This window comes from Engystomops pustulosus, chromosome 3 (assembly GCF_040894005.1).
Source record: "Engystomops pustulosus chromosome 3, aEngPut4.maternal, whole genome shotgun sequence".
In the NCBI taxonomy this organism is placed as follows: domain Eukaryota; kingdom Metazoa; phylum Chordata; class Amphibia; order Anura; family Leptodactylidae; genus Engystomops; species Engystomops pustulosus.
Window position 1 is genome coordinate 227,891,089 of NC_092413.1, and position 15,742 is coordinate 227,906,830.

The 15,742-nt window shown below is 51.0% G+C and overlaps 1 protein-coding gene across 6 annotated transcripts in view; it reads right to left on the reverse strand.

Moving 5' to 3' along the window:
* Positions 1-15,742, reverse strand: part of DNMT3A (DNA methyltransferase 3 alpha) — a 132,100-nt gene that overhangs the window by 34,236 nt on the left and 82,122 nt on the right. Inside the window, exon 1 of one of the 6 annotated variants that reach the window (XM_072143937.1) lies at positions 7,641-7,913. The exons of 4 other annotated variants lie outside the window; for them this stretch is intronic. In XM_072143937.1, coding sequence (XP_072000038.1) covers positions 7,641-7,826 — 186 coding nt within the window. In that variant the 5' untranslated portion in view covers positions 7,827-7,913. Of the gene's footprint in view, positions 1-7,640; positions 7,914-15,742 lie in introns of those variants that run through there. One more of the 6 variants, XM_072143940.1, reaches the window with a different exon arrangement.

The following is a 15,742-nucleotide window of genomic DNA, read 5'->3' on the forward strand; positions in this document are numbered from 1 at the left end:
CTGGAGACCTCAGAGCAGATAGTAATAGTACTGGAGACCTCAGAGCAGAAAGTAATAATACTGGAGACCTCAGAGCAGATAGTAATAATACTGGAGACCTCAGAGCAGATAGTAATAATACTGGAGACCTCAGAGCAGATCATAATAATAATACTGGAGACCTCAGAGCAGATAATAATAATACTGGAGACCTCAGAGCAGAAAGTAATAATACTGGAGACCTCAGAGCAGATAGTAATAATACTGGAGACCTCAGAGCAGATAGTAATAATACTGGAGACCTCAGAGCATGGATATAGGAGGGGAGAGAAATCATTTCCTACTGCACCATAATCAATTTAGCAGCCCCTATTAGTCTGCCAGAGGCGGAGCTTATGGGGGTGGGGAAAGGGGCACTTTAAAAGGGTTGGACCAAATTTTTTATGCAGTAACATTGTGATTGTTGGGGGACTGACGATCCCTGGACCGGAAGGTCGTCTACACGATCAAATTACATTGGTAATGGCCACAGCTTATAGATAGAGGATAACATAAAAGTTGTCTTCACTTCTTCAAGGATCTCAAACATTACATAATAACATGGACCCAGTCATCGCTCGGGTGCCCGCCAATAACCAGGCGTTTTCCTCAGGCGGTAATATCATAAATGTTTAGGGAGAATCCATCAGCCTTGAGTGGTGGAGCAGCTGCAGCCAATCAGAGGGTCCCGGAACCGCAACACTGGAACTTGGGGAACTCCTCTTACACACTAGAGGAAACACTGACCTGTGTCATCATGGGGGCTAGCAGAATGGGCAGGGCTAACCTAAGCCCCGCCCTCTCCCAGGATACTTTATGTTCAGTTTTACCAAAGGAAGGAAATAGATGAAGAGAGAAAAGGGACGACCTCCAGGGACATTGTTCTCAGTGATTCTATGGATTTATCGGCTGGACCTTTAACCACCCCTTTAAGGGGCCTCCCATCTCTCCTGTTCATCAAGTCATCTTTGCTAGAAGTGAAGGAAGGGGGTTCACAAACTTATTCATGGTTGCCAGAGGCGACCCGCTGTGATGCTAAGCTGCTCACAATCAGGACTCTTAACCTCTGCACCGAGCCCTTCACCAGCAGAGATGCAGCCATTGTCCTGCCGTGTCCCCTGGGCCCCCAATAGTTTACAGCCCTGGGGGGCAATGAGGTCACGCATTCATCCAGACAATAAGGGCAAAAATCAGAGCCGGCCTGAGCATTATACACAACGACCATCAGTGACAAAACCTCCAGCACCAGGACCGGGCCGGGGCTTCATCTGCACCAATAATCACCACTGGCCCCCGAGGTCCACACCGACCAGAACATTCACACCCGAGGATTATTACAGTCACCTCCAGTCCTAGATTATTACACTGTAACATCTGGATTATTAGTCACCTCCAGTAATAGATTATTACACTGTAACATCTGGATTATTAGGGTCACCTCCAGTCCTAGATTATTACACTGTAACGTCTGGATTATTACAGTCACCTCCAGTCCTAGATTATTACACTGTAACATCTGGATTATTACAGTCACCTCCAGTCCTAGATTATTACGCTGTAACATCTGGATTATTACAGTCACCTCCAGTCCCAGATTATTACACTGTAACATCAAAATTATTACAGTCACCTCCAGTCCTAGATTATTACACTGTAACGTCTAGATTATTACAGTCACCTCCAGTCCTAGATTATTACACTGCAACATCTGGATTATTACAGTCACCTCCAGTCCTAGATTATTACCCTGTAACATCTGGATTATTACACTGTAACGTCTGGATTATTACAGTCACATCCAGTGCTAGATTATTACACTGTAACATCTGGATTATTACAGTCACATCCAGTCCTAGATTATTACACTGTAACATCTGGATTATTACAGTCACCTCCAGTCCTAGATTATAACACTGTAACATCTGGATTATTACAGTCACCTCCAGTCCTAGATTATTACCCCGTAACATCTGGATTATTACACTGTAACGTCTGGATTATTACAGTCACATCCAGTGCTAGATTATAACACTGTAACATCTGGATTATTAGTCACGTCCAGCCCTAGATTATTACACTGTAACATCTGGATTATTACAGTCACCTCCAGTCCTAGATTATTACACTGTAACATCTGGATTATTACAGTCACCTCCAGTCCTAGATTATTACACTGTAACATCTGGATTATTAGTCACATCCAGTCCTAGATTATTACTCTGTAACATCTGGATTATTACAGTCACCTCCAGTCCTAGATTATTACTCTGTAACATCTGGATTATTAGAGTCACACCCAGTTCTAGATTATTACACTGTAACGTCTGGATTATTAATCACATTCAGTCCTAGATTATTACCCTGTAACATCTGGATAATTACAGTCACCTCCAGTGCTAGATTATAACACTGTAACATCTGGATAATTACAGTCACCTCCAGTCCTAGATTATTACACTGTAACGTCTGGATTATTAATCACATCCAGTTCTAGATTATTACACTGTAACATCTGGATTATTACGGTCACCTCCAGTCCTAGATTATTACACTGTAACATCTGGATTATTACAGACACATCCAGTTCTAGATTATTACACTGTAACATCAAAATTATTACAGTCACCTCCAGTCCTAGATTATTACACTGCAACATCTGGATTATTACAGTCGCCTCCAGTCCTAGATTATTACACTGTAACGTCTAGATTATTACAGTTACATCCAGTCCTAGATTATTACACTGTAACAACTGGATTATTACAGTCACCTCCAGTCCTAGATTATTACTGATTATTAATCACCTCCAGTCCTAGTTTATTACTCTGTAACATCTGGATTATTAGTCACATCCAGTCCTAGATTATTACTCTGTAACATCTGGATTATTACAGTCACCTCCAGTCCTAGATTATTACTCTGTAACATCTGGATTATTAGAGTCACACCCAGTTCTAGATTATTACACTGTAACGTCTGGATTATTAATCACATTCAGTCCTAGATTATTACCCTGTAACATCTGGATAATTACAGTCACCTCCAGTCCTAGATTATTACACTGTAACGTCTGGATTATTACAGTCACCTCCAGTCCTAGATTATTACACTGTAACATCTGGATTATTACGGTCACCTCCAGTCCTAGATTATTACACTGTAACATCTGGATTATTACAGACACATCCAGTTCTAGATTATTACACTGTAACATCAAAATTATTACAGTCACCTCCAGTCCTAGATTATTACACTGCAACATCTGGATTATTACAGTCGCCTCCAGTCCTAGATTATTACACTGTAACGTCTAGATTATTACAGTTACATCCAGTCCTAGATTATTACACTGTAACAACTGGATTATTACAGTCACCTCCAGTCCTAGATTATTACTGATTATTAATCACCTCCAGTCCTAGTTTATTACTCTGTAACATCTGGATTATTAGTCACATCCAGTCCTAGATTATTACTCTGTAACATCTGGATTATTACAGTCACCTCCAGTCCTAGATTATTACTCTGTAACATCTGGATTATTAGAGTCACACCCAGTTCTAGATTATTACACTGTAACGTCTGGATTATTAATCACATTCAGTCCTAGATTATTACCCTGTAACATCTGGATAATTACAGTCACCTCCAGTCCTAGATTATTACACTGTAACGTCTGGATTATTAATCACATCCAGTTCTAGATTATTACACTGTAACATCTGGATTATTACGGTCACCTCCAGTCCTAGATTATTACACTGTAACATCTGGATTATTACAGACACATCCAGTTCTAGATTATTACACTGTAACATCAAAATTATTACAGTCACCTCCAGTCCTAGATTATTACACTGCAACATCTGGATTATTACAGTCGCCTCCAGTCCTAGATTATTACACTGTAACGTCTAGATTATTACAGTTACATCCAGTCCTAGATTATTACACTGTAACATCTGGATTATTACAGTCACATCCAGTGCTAGATTATTACACTGTAACATCTGGATTATTACAGTCACATCCAGTCCTAGATTATTACACTGTAACATCTGGATTATTACAGTCACCTCCAGTCCTGGATTATTACACTGTAACAACTGGATTATTACAGTCACCTCCAGTCCTAGATTATTACACTGTAACACCTGGATTATTAGTCACATCCAGTCCTAGATTATTACTCTGTAACATCTGGATTATTAATCACATTCAGTCCTAGATTATTACCCTGTAACATCTGGATTATTACACTGTAACATCTTGATTATTACGGTCACCTCCAGTCCTAGATTATTACACTGTAACATCTGGATTATTAATCACATTCAGTCCTAGATTATTACCCTGTAACATCTGGATTATTACACTGTAACATCTTGATTATTACGGTCACCTCCAGTCCTAGATTATTACACTGTAACATCTGGATTATTACAGTCACCTCCAGTCCTAGATTATTACCCTGTAACATCTGGGTTATTACAGTCACCTCCAGTCCTAGATTATTACACTGTAACATCTGGATTATTACAGTCGCCTCCAGTCCTAGATTATTACACTGTAACATCTGGATTATTACAGTCACCTCCAGTCCTATATTATTACACTGTAACAGCTGGATTATTACAGTCACCTCCAGTCCTAGATTATTACACTGTAACATCTGGATTATTACAGTCACCTCCAGTCCTATATTATTACACTGTAACATCTGGATTATTACAGTCACTTCCAGTCCTAGATTATTACACTGCAACATCTGGATTATTACAGCCACCTCCAGTCCTAGATTATAACACTGTAACACCTAGATTATTAATCACATCCAGTCCTAGATTATTGCACTGTAACATCTGGATTATTACAGTCACCTCCAGTCCCAGATTATTACACTGTAACATCTGGATTATTACAGCCACCTCCAGTCCTAGATTATAACACTGTAACACCTGGATTATTAATCACATCCAGTCCTACATTATTGCACTGTAACATCTGGATTATTACAGTCACCTCCAGTCCCAGATTATTACACTGTAACATCTGGATTATTAGTCACATCCAGTCCTATATTATTACACTGTAACATCTGGATTATTACAGTCACCTCCAGTCCTAGATTGTTATATGTACAGCCGTATACAGGGAGATCCCAGCATTTTATATATGTTCATCCATACACAGGGGGATCCCAGCATCTTATATATGTACAGCCGTATACAGGGGGATCCAAGCATCTTATATATGTACAGCGTATACAGAGGGATCCCAGCATTTTATACATGTACATCCGTATACAGGGGGATCCCAGCATCTTATATATGTACAGCGTATACAGAGGGATCCCAGCATCTTATATATGTACAGCCGTATACAGGGGGATCCCAGCATCTTATATATGTACAGCCGTATACAGGGGGATCCCAGCATCTTATATATGTACAGCCGTATACAGAGGGATCCCAGCATTTTATATATAGTCCTAGTTTATTACACTGTAACATCTGGATTATTACAGTCACCTCCAGTCCTAGATTATTACACTGTAACATCTGGGATATTACAGTCACCTCCAGTCCTAGATTATTACACTGTAACAACTGGATTATTAATCACCTCCAGTCCTAGATTATTACACTGTAACATCTGGATTATTACAGTCACCTCCAGTCCTAGATTATTACACTGTAACGTCTGGATTATTACAGTCACCTCCAGTCCTAGATTATTACACTGTAACATCTGGGATATTACAGTCACCTCCAGTCCTAGATTATTACACTGTAACGTCTGGATTATTAATCACATCCAGTCCTAGATTATTACACTGTAACATCTGGATTATTACAGTCACCTCCAGTCCTAGATTATTACACTGTAACATTTGGATTATTACAGTCACCTCCAGTCCTAGATTATTACACTGTAACATCTGGGATATTACAGTCACCTCCAGTCCTAGATTATTACACTGTAACGTCTGGATTATTAATCACCTCCAGTCCTAGATTATTACACTGTAACATCTGGATTATTACTGTCACCTCCAGTCCTAGATTGTTATATGTTCAGCCATACACAGGGGGATCCTAGCATCTGATATATGTTCATCCATACACAGGGGGATCCCAGCATCTTATATATGTACAGCCGTATACAGGGGGATCCCAACATCTTATATATGTACAGCCATATACAGGGGGATCCCAGCATCTTATATATGTACAGCCGTATACAGGGGGATCCCGGCATCTTATATATGTACAGCCATATACAGGGGGATCCCGGCATCTTATATATGTACAGCCATATGCAGGGGGATCCCGGCATCTTATATATGTACAGCCATATGCAGGGGGATCCCGGCATCGTATATATGTACAGCCATATGCAGGGGGATCCCGGCATCGTATATATGTACAGCCATATGCAGGGGGATCCCGGCATCGTATATATGTACAGCCATATGCAGGGGGATCCCGGCATCTTATATATGTACAGCCATATACAGGGGGATCCCGGCATCTTATATATGTACAGCCATATGCAGGGGGATCCCGGCATCGTATATATGTACAGCCATATGCAGGGTGATCCCGGCATCGTATATATGTACAGCCATATGCAGGGTGATCCCGGCATCGTATATATGTACAGCCATATGCAGGGTGATCCCGGCATCGTATATATGTACAGCCATATGCAGGGTGATCCCGGCATCGTATATATGTACAGCCATATGCAGGGGGATCCCGCCATCGTATATATGTACAGCCATATGCAGGGGGATCCCGGCATCGTATATATGTACAGCCATATGCAGGGGGATCCCGGCATCGTATATATGTACAGCCATATGCAGGGGGATCCCGGCATCGTATATATGTACAGCCATATGCAGGGGGATCCCGGCATCGTATATATGTACAGCCATATGCAGGGGGATCCCGGCATCGTATATATGTACAGCCATATGCAGGGGGATCCCGGCATCGTATATATGTACAGCCATATGCAGGGGGATCCCGGCATCGTATATATGTACAGCCATATGCAGGGGGATCCCGGCATCGTATATATGTACAGCCATATGCAGGGGGATCCCGGCATCGTATATATGAACAGCCATATGCAGGGGGATCCCGGCATCGTATATATGTACAGCCATATGCAGGGGGATCCCGGCATCGTATATATGTACAGCCATATGCAGGGGGATCCCGGCATCGTATATATGTACAGCCATATGCAGGGGGATCCCGGCATCGTATATATGTACAGCCATATACAGGGGGATCCCGGCATCTTATATATGTACAGCCATATACAGGGGGATCCCGGCATCTTATATATGTACAGCCATATACAGGGGGATCCCGGCATCGTATATATGTACAGCCATATGCAGGGGGATCCCGGCTGGCTGACGCACTGCTATACATAAACATGCGGGTAGGTCGCCTGCCAGTGCCGCGGGGCCCGGTGCAGATCCAGCGTCACATGGAATCCCCTTTCCTGGCACAGACCCCAGAGACGGAGCCGACAGCGGCTCATCCTGGAGGAGGGAACAAGCTCCATCCTTCTGCCTCATTCCCAGGAAAAGAAATTCTTACTGAGCATCTGCCGCGTCCTGAGCCGCCCGGTGCCCCTGCCGCTGTGTGACAAACCCCAGGAAGAAGGTGAAGGGACGTACCCATAGACCCGCTGCTGCCCGGCACTGAGGATGCAGTCAGGTGTTGTGTCCTCACGCCCCCCAGCGTCCCCCCACTCCTCCCTCCAGCCCCCCACCTCCCCCTCATATTGCAGTTTGATTGGAAGGAGGGGGGGGGGCTGGATGGGGCCAAAAGGGGGGAAAGAACTGAGAATTTTCTTTGTCTAAAACAGAAGCTCACGTGTCCCTGGTGGAGATTTGTGGTTGGCTGAAAGAGGAGGGGGGAGCCGAGGAGAACGGAGGGGGGAGCCGAGGAGAACGAGAAGAGGGAGGGGGGAGCCGAGGAGAACGGAGGGGGGAGCCGAGGAGAACGAGAAGAGGGAGGGGGGAGCCGAGGAGAACGGAGGGGGGAGCCGAGGAGAACGAGAAGAGGGAGGGGGGAGCCGAGGAGAACGGAGGGGGGAGCCGAGGAGAACGAGAGGAGGGAGGGGGGAGCCGAGGAGAACGAGAGGAGGGAGGGGGGAGCCGAGGAGAACGGAGGGGGGAGCCGAGGAGAACGGAGGGGGGAGCCGAGGAGAACGGAGGGGGGAGCCGAGGAGAACGGAGGGGGGAGCCGAGGAGAACGGAGGGGGGAGCCGAGGAGAACGAGAGGAGGGAGGGGGGAGCCGAGGAGAACGAGAGGAGGGAGGGGGGAGCCGAGGAGAACGAGAGGAGGGAGGGGGGAGCCGAGGAGAACGAGAGGAGGGAGGGGGGAGCCGAGGAGAACGGAGGGGGGAGCCGAGGAGAACGGAGGGGGGAGCCGAGGAGAACGGAGGGGGGAGCCGAGGAGAACGGAGGGGGGAGCCGAGGAGAACGAGAGGAGGGAGGGGGGAGCCGAGGAGAACGAGAGGAGGGAGGGGGGAGCCGAGGAGAACGAGAGGAGGGAGGGGGGAGCCGAAGAGAACGAGAGGAGGGAGGGGGGAGCCGAAGAGAACGAGAGGAGGGAGGGGGGAGCCGAGGAGAACGGAGGGGGGAGCCGAGGAGAACGGAGGGGGGAGCCGAGGAGAACGGAGGGGGGAGCCGAGGTGAACGGAGGGGGGAGCCGAGGAGAACGGAGGGGGGAGCCGAGGAGAACGGAGGGGGGAGCCGAGGAGAACGGAGGGGGGAGCCGAGGAGAACGGAGGGGGGAGCCGAGGAGAACGGAGGGGGGAGCCGAGGAGAACGGAGGGGGGAGCCGAGGAGAACGGAGGGGGGAGCCGAGGAGAACGAGAGGAGGGAGGGGGTAGCCGAGGAGAACGGAGGGGGGAGCCGAGGAGAACGAGAGGAGGGAGGGGGGAGCCGAGGAGAACGGAGGGGGGAGCCGAGGAGAACGAGAGGAGGGAGGGGGGAGCCGAGGAGAACGGAGGGGGGAGCCGAGGAGAACGAGAGGAGGGAGGGGGGAGCCGAGGAGAACGGAGGGGGGAGCCGAGGAGAACGAGAGGAGGGAGGGGGTAGCCGAGGAGAACGGAGGGGGGAGCCGAGGAGAACGAGAGGAGGGAGGGGGTAGCCGAGGAGAACGGAGGGGGGAGCCGAGGAGAACGAGAGGAGGGAGGGGGGAGCCGAGGAGAACGGAGGGGGGAGCCGAGGAGAACGAGAGGAGGGAGGGGGGAGCCGAGGAGAACGGAGGGGGGGGGGTCGAGGAGAACGAGAGGAGGGAGGGGGGGGGGGGTCGAGGAGAACGAGAGGAGGGAGGGGGGGGAGCCGAGGAGAACGAGAGGAGGGAGGGGGGAGCCGAGGAGAACGAGAGGATGGAGGGGGGAGCCGAGGAGAACGGAGGGGGGAGCCGAGGAGAACGAGAGGAGGGAGGGGGGAGCCGAGGAGAACGGAGGGGGGAGCCGAGGAGAACGAGAGGAGGGAGGGGGGAGCCGAGGAGAACGAGAGGAGGGAGGGGGGGAGCCGAGGAGAACGAGAGGAGGGAGGGGGGAGCCGAGGAGAACGGAGGGGGGAGCCGAGGAGAACGAGAGGAGGGAGGGGGGAGCCGAGGAGAACGAGAGGAGGGAGGGGGGAGCCGAGGAGAACGGAGGGGGGAGCCGAGGAGAACGGAGGGGGGGGGGTCGAGGAGAACGAGAGGAGGGAGGGGGGGGGGGTCGAGGAGAACGAGAGGAGGGAGGGGGGGGAGCCGAGGAGAACGAGAGGCGGGAGGGGGGGGGGGGGCCGAGGAGAACGAGAGGAGGGAGGGGGGAGCCGAGGAGAACGAGAGGAGGGAGGGGGGAGCCGAGGAGAACGGAGGGGGGAGCCGAGGAGAACGAGAGGGGGGAGCCGAGGAGAACGGAGGGGGGAGCCGAGGAGAACGAGAGGAGGGAGGGGGGGGGGGGTCGAGGAGAACGAGAGGAGGGAGGGGGGAGCCGAGGAGAACGGAGGGGGGAGCCGAGGAGAACGAGAGGAGGGAGGGGGGAGCCGAGGAGAACGGAGGGGGGAGCCGAGGAGAACGAGAGGAGGGAGGGGGGAGCCGAGGAGAACGAGAGGAGGGAGGGGGGAGCCGAGGAGAACGGAGGGGGGAGCCGAGGAGAACGAGAGGAGGGAGGGGGGAGCCGAGGAGAACGAGAGGAGGGAGGGGGGAGCCGAGGAGAACGGAGGGGGGAGCCGAGGAGAACGAGAGGAGGGAGGGGGGAGCCGAGGAGAACGGAGGGGGGGGGTCGAGGAGAACGAGAGGAGGGAGGGGGGAGCCGAGGAGAACGGAGGGGGGGGGGGTCGAGGAGAACGGAGGGGGGAGCCGAGGAGAACGGAGGAGGGAGGGGGGAGCCGAGGAGAACGAGAGGAGGGAGGGGGGAGCCGAGGAGAACGAGAGGATGGAGGGGGGAGCCGAGGAGAACGGAGGGGGGAGCCGAGGAGAACGAGAGGGGGGAGCCGAGGAGAACGGAGGGGGGAGCCGAGGAGAACGAGAGGAGGGAGGGGGGGGGGGTCGAGGAGAACGAGAGGAGGGAGGGGGGGAGCCGAGGAGAACGGAGGGGGGAGCCGAGGAGAACGAGAGGAGGGAGGGGGGAGCCGAGGAGAACGGAGGGGGGAGCCGAGGAGAACGAGAGGAGGGAGGGGGGGAGCCGAGGAGAACGAGAGGAGGGAGGGGGGGAGCCGAGGAGAACGAGAGGAGGGAGGGGGGGAGCCGAGGAGAACGAGAGGAGGGAGGGGGGAGCCGAGGAGAACGGAGGGGGGAGCCGAAGAGAACGAGAGGAGGGAGGGGGGAGCCGAGGAGAACGGAGGGGGGAGCCGAGGAGAACGGAGGGGGGAGCCGAGGAGAACGGAGGGGGGAGCCGAGGAGAACGGAGGGGGGAGCCGAGGAGAACGAGAGGAGGGAGGGGGGAGCCGAGGAGAACGAGAGGAGGGAGGGGGGAGCCGAGGAGAACGAGAGGAGGGAGGGGGGAGCCGAGGAGAACGAGAGGAGGGAGGGGGGAGCCAAGGAGAACGGAGGGGGGAGCCGAGGAGAACGAGAGGAGGGAGGGGGGAGCCGAGGAGAACGGAGGGGGGAGCCGAGGAGAACGAGAGGAGGGAGGGGGGAGCCGAGGAGAACGGAGGGGGGGGTCGAGGAGAACGAGAGGAGGGAGGGGGGGGGGGTTGAGGAGAACGAGAGGAGGGAGGGGGGGGAGCCGAGGAGAACGAGAGGAGGGAGGGGGGGGAGCCGAGGAGAACGAGAGGCGGGAGGGGGGGGGGGGAGCCGAGGAGAACGAGAGGAGGGAGGGGGGAGCCGAGGAGAACGAGAGGATGGAGGGGGGAGCCGAGGAGAACGGAGGGGGGGGGTCGAGGAGAACGAGAGGAGGGAGGGGGGGGGGGTCGAGGAGAACGAGAGGAGGGAGGGGGGGGAGCCGAGGAGAACGAGAGGAGGGAGGGGGGGGAGCCGAGGAGAACGAGAGGCGGGAGGGGGGGGGGGGAGCCGAGGAGAACGAGAGGAGGGAGGGGGGAGCCGAGGAGAACGAGAGGATGGAGGGGGGAGCCGAGGAGAACGGAGGGGGGAGCCGAGGAGAACGAGAGGGGGGAGCCGAGGAGAACGAGAGGGGGGAGCCGAGGAGAACGGAGGGGGGAGCCGAGGAGAACGGAGGGGGGAGCCGAGGAGAACGAGAGACGAGAGGATGGAGGGGGGAGCCGAGGAGAACGGAGGGGGGAGCCGAGGAGAACGAGAGGGGGGAGCCGAGGAGAACGAGAGGGGGGAGCCGAGGAGAACGGAGGGGGGAGCCGAGGAGAACGGAGGGGGGAGCCGAGGAGAACGAGAGGCGGGAGGGGGGGGGGTCGAGGAGAACGAGAGGAGGGAGGGGGGGGGGTCGAGGAGAACGAGAGGAGGGAGGGGGGGGGGGAGCCGAGGAGAACGAGAGGAGGGAGGGGGGGGGGGGGGAGCCGAGGAGAACGATAGGAAGGAGGGGGCCACACGCGGGAGCCCGGCAAAATCCATCCACAGACCAGGAGAGACACAGATTCACAGGCAGAGGTGTAGCTACAGGGGGACCCCCAGATACATAGGTGGAGCCTCAGCAACAGGGGGACCCCCAGATATACAAGGGGACCCCAACTACACAAGAGGAGCCTGTCCAGATTCCACTGCAAAACGGGAGAGACCCCCAGATATATAGGGGGACCCTCAGCTACACAGGGGGAGCCTGGCTAAATCCATCCACAGACCAGGAGAAACAAAGACTCACCCCCAGATATACAGGGGGACCCCAACTACACAAGAGGAGCCTGTCCAGATTCCACCACAAACCAGGAGAGACACAGACTCACAGGCAGAGGTGTACCCTCAGCAACAGGGGACCCCCAGATATACAAGGGGACCCCCAGATATACAAGGGGACCCCCATATATACAGGAAGAGGCAGGACGGGACAGACTGACGGGCGCAGGTTTACCCTCAGCTACCAGATAACCGTCAGACAGAGGAGGAGACCCCCATAAATAAAGGAACCTTCACCTACATGGGGGGATCCAAAGATATACAGGGGGGTCCCAACATAAAGAATCAGTATATCCAGTCACAATCTTTGTACTTCACTGCAGCATAAGTCGGCCTCACACACAGATGATGAGCAGAGTCAGATCCATCAAAGCTGCAGGACGGCGCATTAACCCTTACTGATACAGACAACGTATGGAACTACAAGTCCCAGCACATCCCGGGCGATTGCAGTGATAAAGGGTCCACCTGGAGGCAGTCTACACAGGGTTAACTCCCCCATATGTCGCTCTCGATCCTTGTCTCTGTGTGTTTTCCCTCAACCAATCACAGACTGTTACCAGGCAGAACGTGCAAATCTGTCACTACCTGAGCGAGGACACTACACGCTCCGAGCGGGATTATTACATCATAGAGCCGTTATATATATAGTGATGACATCATCACCTGCAGAAAACTGCTCTATGGGGGAGAGGCCGAGTAACCCCAACATCAGCAGATAATACAGGGCTGTGTAGTATATAGAGGCAGTGCACTGTACAGCAGATAATACAGGGTGTGTAGTATATAGAGGCAGTGCACTGTACAGCAGATAATACAGGGTGTGTAGTATATAGAGGCAGTGCACTGTACAGCAGATAATACAGGGTGTGTAGTATATAGAGGCAGTGCACTGTACAGCAGATAATACAGGGTGTGTAGTATATAGAGGCAGTACACTGTACAGCAGATAATACAGGGTGTGTAGTATATAGAGGCAGTGCACTGTACAGCAGATAATACAGGGTGTGTAGTATATAGAGGCAGTGCACTGTACAGCAGATAATACAGGCTGTGTAGTATATAGGGGCAGTGCACTGTACAGCAGATAATACAGGGTGTGTAGTATATAGAGGCAGTGCACTGTACAGCAGATAATACAGGGTGTGTAGTATATAGAGGCAGTGCACTGTACAGCAGATAATACAGGGTGTGTAGTATATAGAGGCAGTGCACTGTACAGCAGATAATACAGGGTGTGTAGTATATAGAGGCAGTGCACTGTACAGCAGATAATACAGGGTGTGTAGTATATAGAGGCAGTGCACTGTACAGCAGATAATACAGGGTGTGTAGTATATAGAGGCAGTGCACTGTACAGCAGATAATACAGGGCTGTGTAGTATATAGAGGCAGTACACTGTACAGCAGATAATACAGGGCTGTGTAGTATATAGAGGCAGTGCACTGTACAGCAGATAATACAGGGTGTGTAGTATATAGAGGCAGTGTACTGTACAGCAGATAATACAGGGCTGTGTAGTGTATAGAGGCAGTGCGCTGTACAGCAGATAATACAGGGTGTGTAGTATATAGAGGCAGTGCGTTGTACAGCAGATAATACAGGGTGTGTAGTATATGGAGGCAGTGCTCTGTACAGCAGATAATACAGGGTGTGTAGTATATAGAGGCAGTGCACTGTACAGCAGATAATACAGGGTGTGTAGTATATAGAGGCAGTGCGCTGTACAGCAGATAATACAGGGCTGTGTAGTATATAGAGGCAGTGCACTGTACAGCAGATAATACAGGGTGTGTAGTATATAGAGGCAGTGCACTGTACAGCAGATAATACAGGGATGTGTAGTATATAGAGGCAGTGCACTGTACAGCAGATAATACAGGGTGTGTAGTATATAGAGGCAGTGCACTGTACAGCAGATAATACAGGGTGTGTAGTATATAGAGGCAGTGCACTGTACAGCAGATAATACAGGGTGTGTAGTATATAGAGGCAGTGCACTGTACAGCAGATAATACAGGGTGTGTAGTATATAGAGGCAGTGCGCTGTACAGCAGATAATACAGGGCTGTGTAGTATATAGAGGCAGAGCACTGTACAGCAGATAATACAGGGTGTGTAGTATATAGAGGCAGTGCACTGTACAGCAGATAATACAGGGTGTGTAGTATATAGAGGCAGTGCACTGTACAGCAGATAATACAGGGCTTTGTAGTATATAGAGGCAGTGCACTGTACAGCAGATAATACAGGGTGTGTAGTATATAGAGGCAGTGCACTGTACAGCAGATAATACAGGGTGTGTAGTATATAGAGGCAGTGCACTGTACAGCAGATAATACAGGGTGTGTAGTATATAGAGGCAGTGCACTGTACAGCAGATAATACAGGGCTGCGTCGTATATAGGGGCAGTGCACTGTACAGCAGATAATACAGGGTGTGTAGTATATAGAGGCAGTGCACTGTACAGCAGATAATACAGGGTGTGTAGTATATAGAGGCAGTGCACTGTACAGCAGATAATACAGGGTGTGTAGTATATAGGGGCAGTGCACTGTACAGCAGATAATACAGGGTGTGTAGTATATAGAGGCAGTGCACTGTACAGCAGATAATACAGGGTGTGTAGTATATAGAGGCAGTGCACTGTACAGCAGATAATACAGGGCTGTGTAGTATATAGAGGCAGTGCACTGTACAGCAGATAATACAGGGCGTGTAGTATATAGAGGCAGTGCACTGTACAGCAGATAATACAGGGCTGTGTAGTGTATAGAGGCAGTGCACTGTACAGCAGATAATACAGGCTGTGTAGTATATAGAGGCAGTGCGCTGTACAGCAGATAATACAGGGTGTGTAGTATATAGAGGCAGTGCACTGTACAGCAGATAATACAGGCTGTGTAGTATATAGAGGCAGTGCACTGTACAGCAGATAATACAGGCTGTGTAGTATATAGAGGCAGTGCACTGTACAGCAGATAATACAGGCTGTGTAGTATATAGAGGCAGTGCACTGTACAGCAGATAATACAGGGTGTGTAGTATATAGAGGCAGTGCGCTGTACAGCAGATAATACAGGGTGTGTAGTATATAGGGGCAGTGCACTGTACAGCAGATAATACAGGGTGTGTAGTATATAGAGGCAGTGCACTGTACAGCAGATAATACAGGGTGTGTAGTATATAGAGGCAGTGCGCTGTACAGCAGATAATACAGGGTGTGTAGTATATAGAGGCAGTGCACTGTACAGCAGATAATACAGGGTGTGTAGTATATAGAGGCAGTGCACTGTACAGCAGATAATACAGGCTGTGTAGTATATAGGGGCAGTGCACTGTACAGCAGATAATACAGGGTGTGTAGTATATAGAGGCAGTGCACTG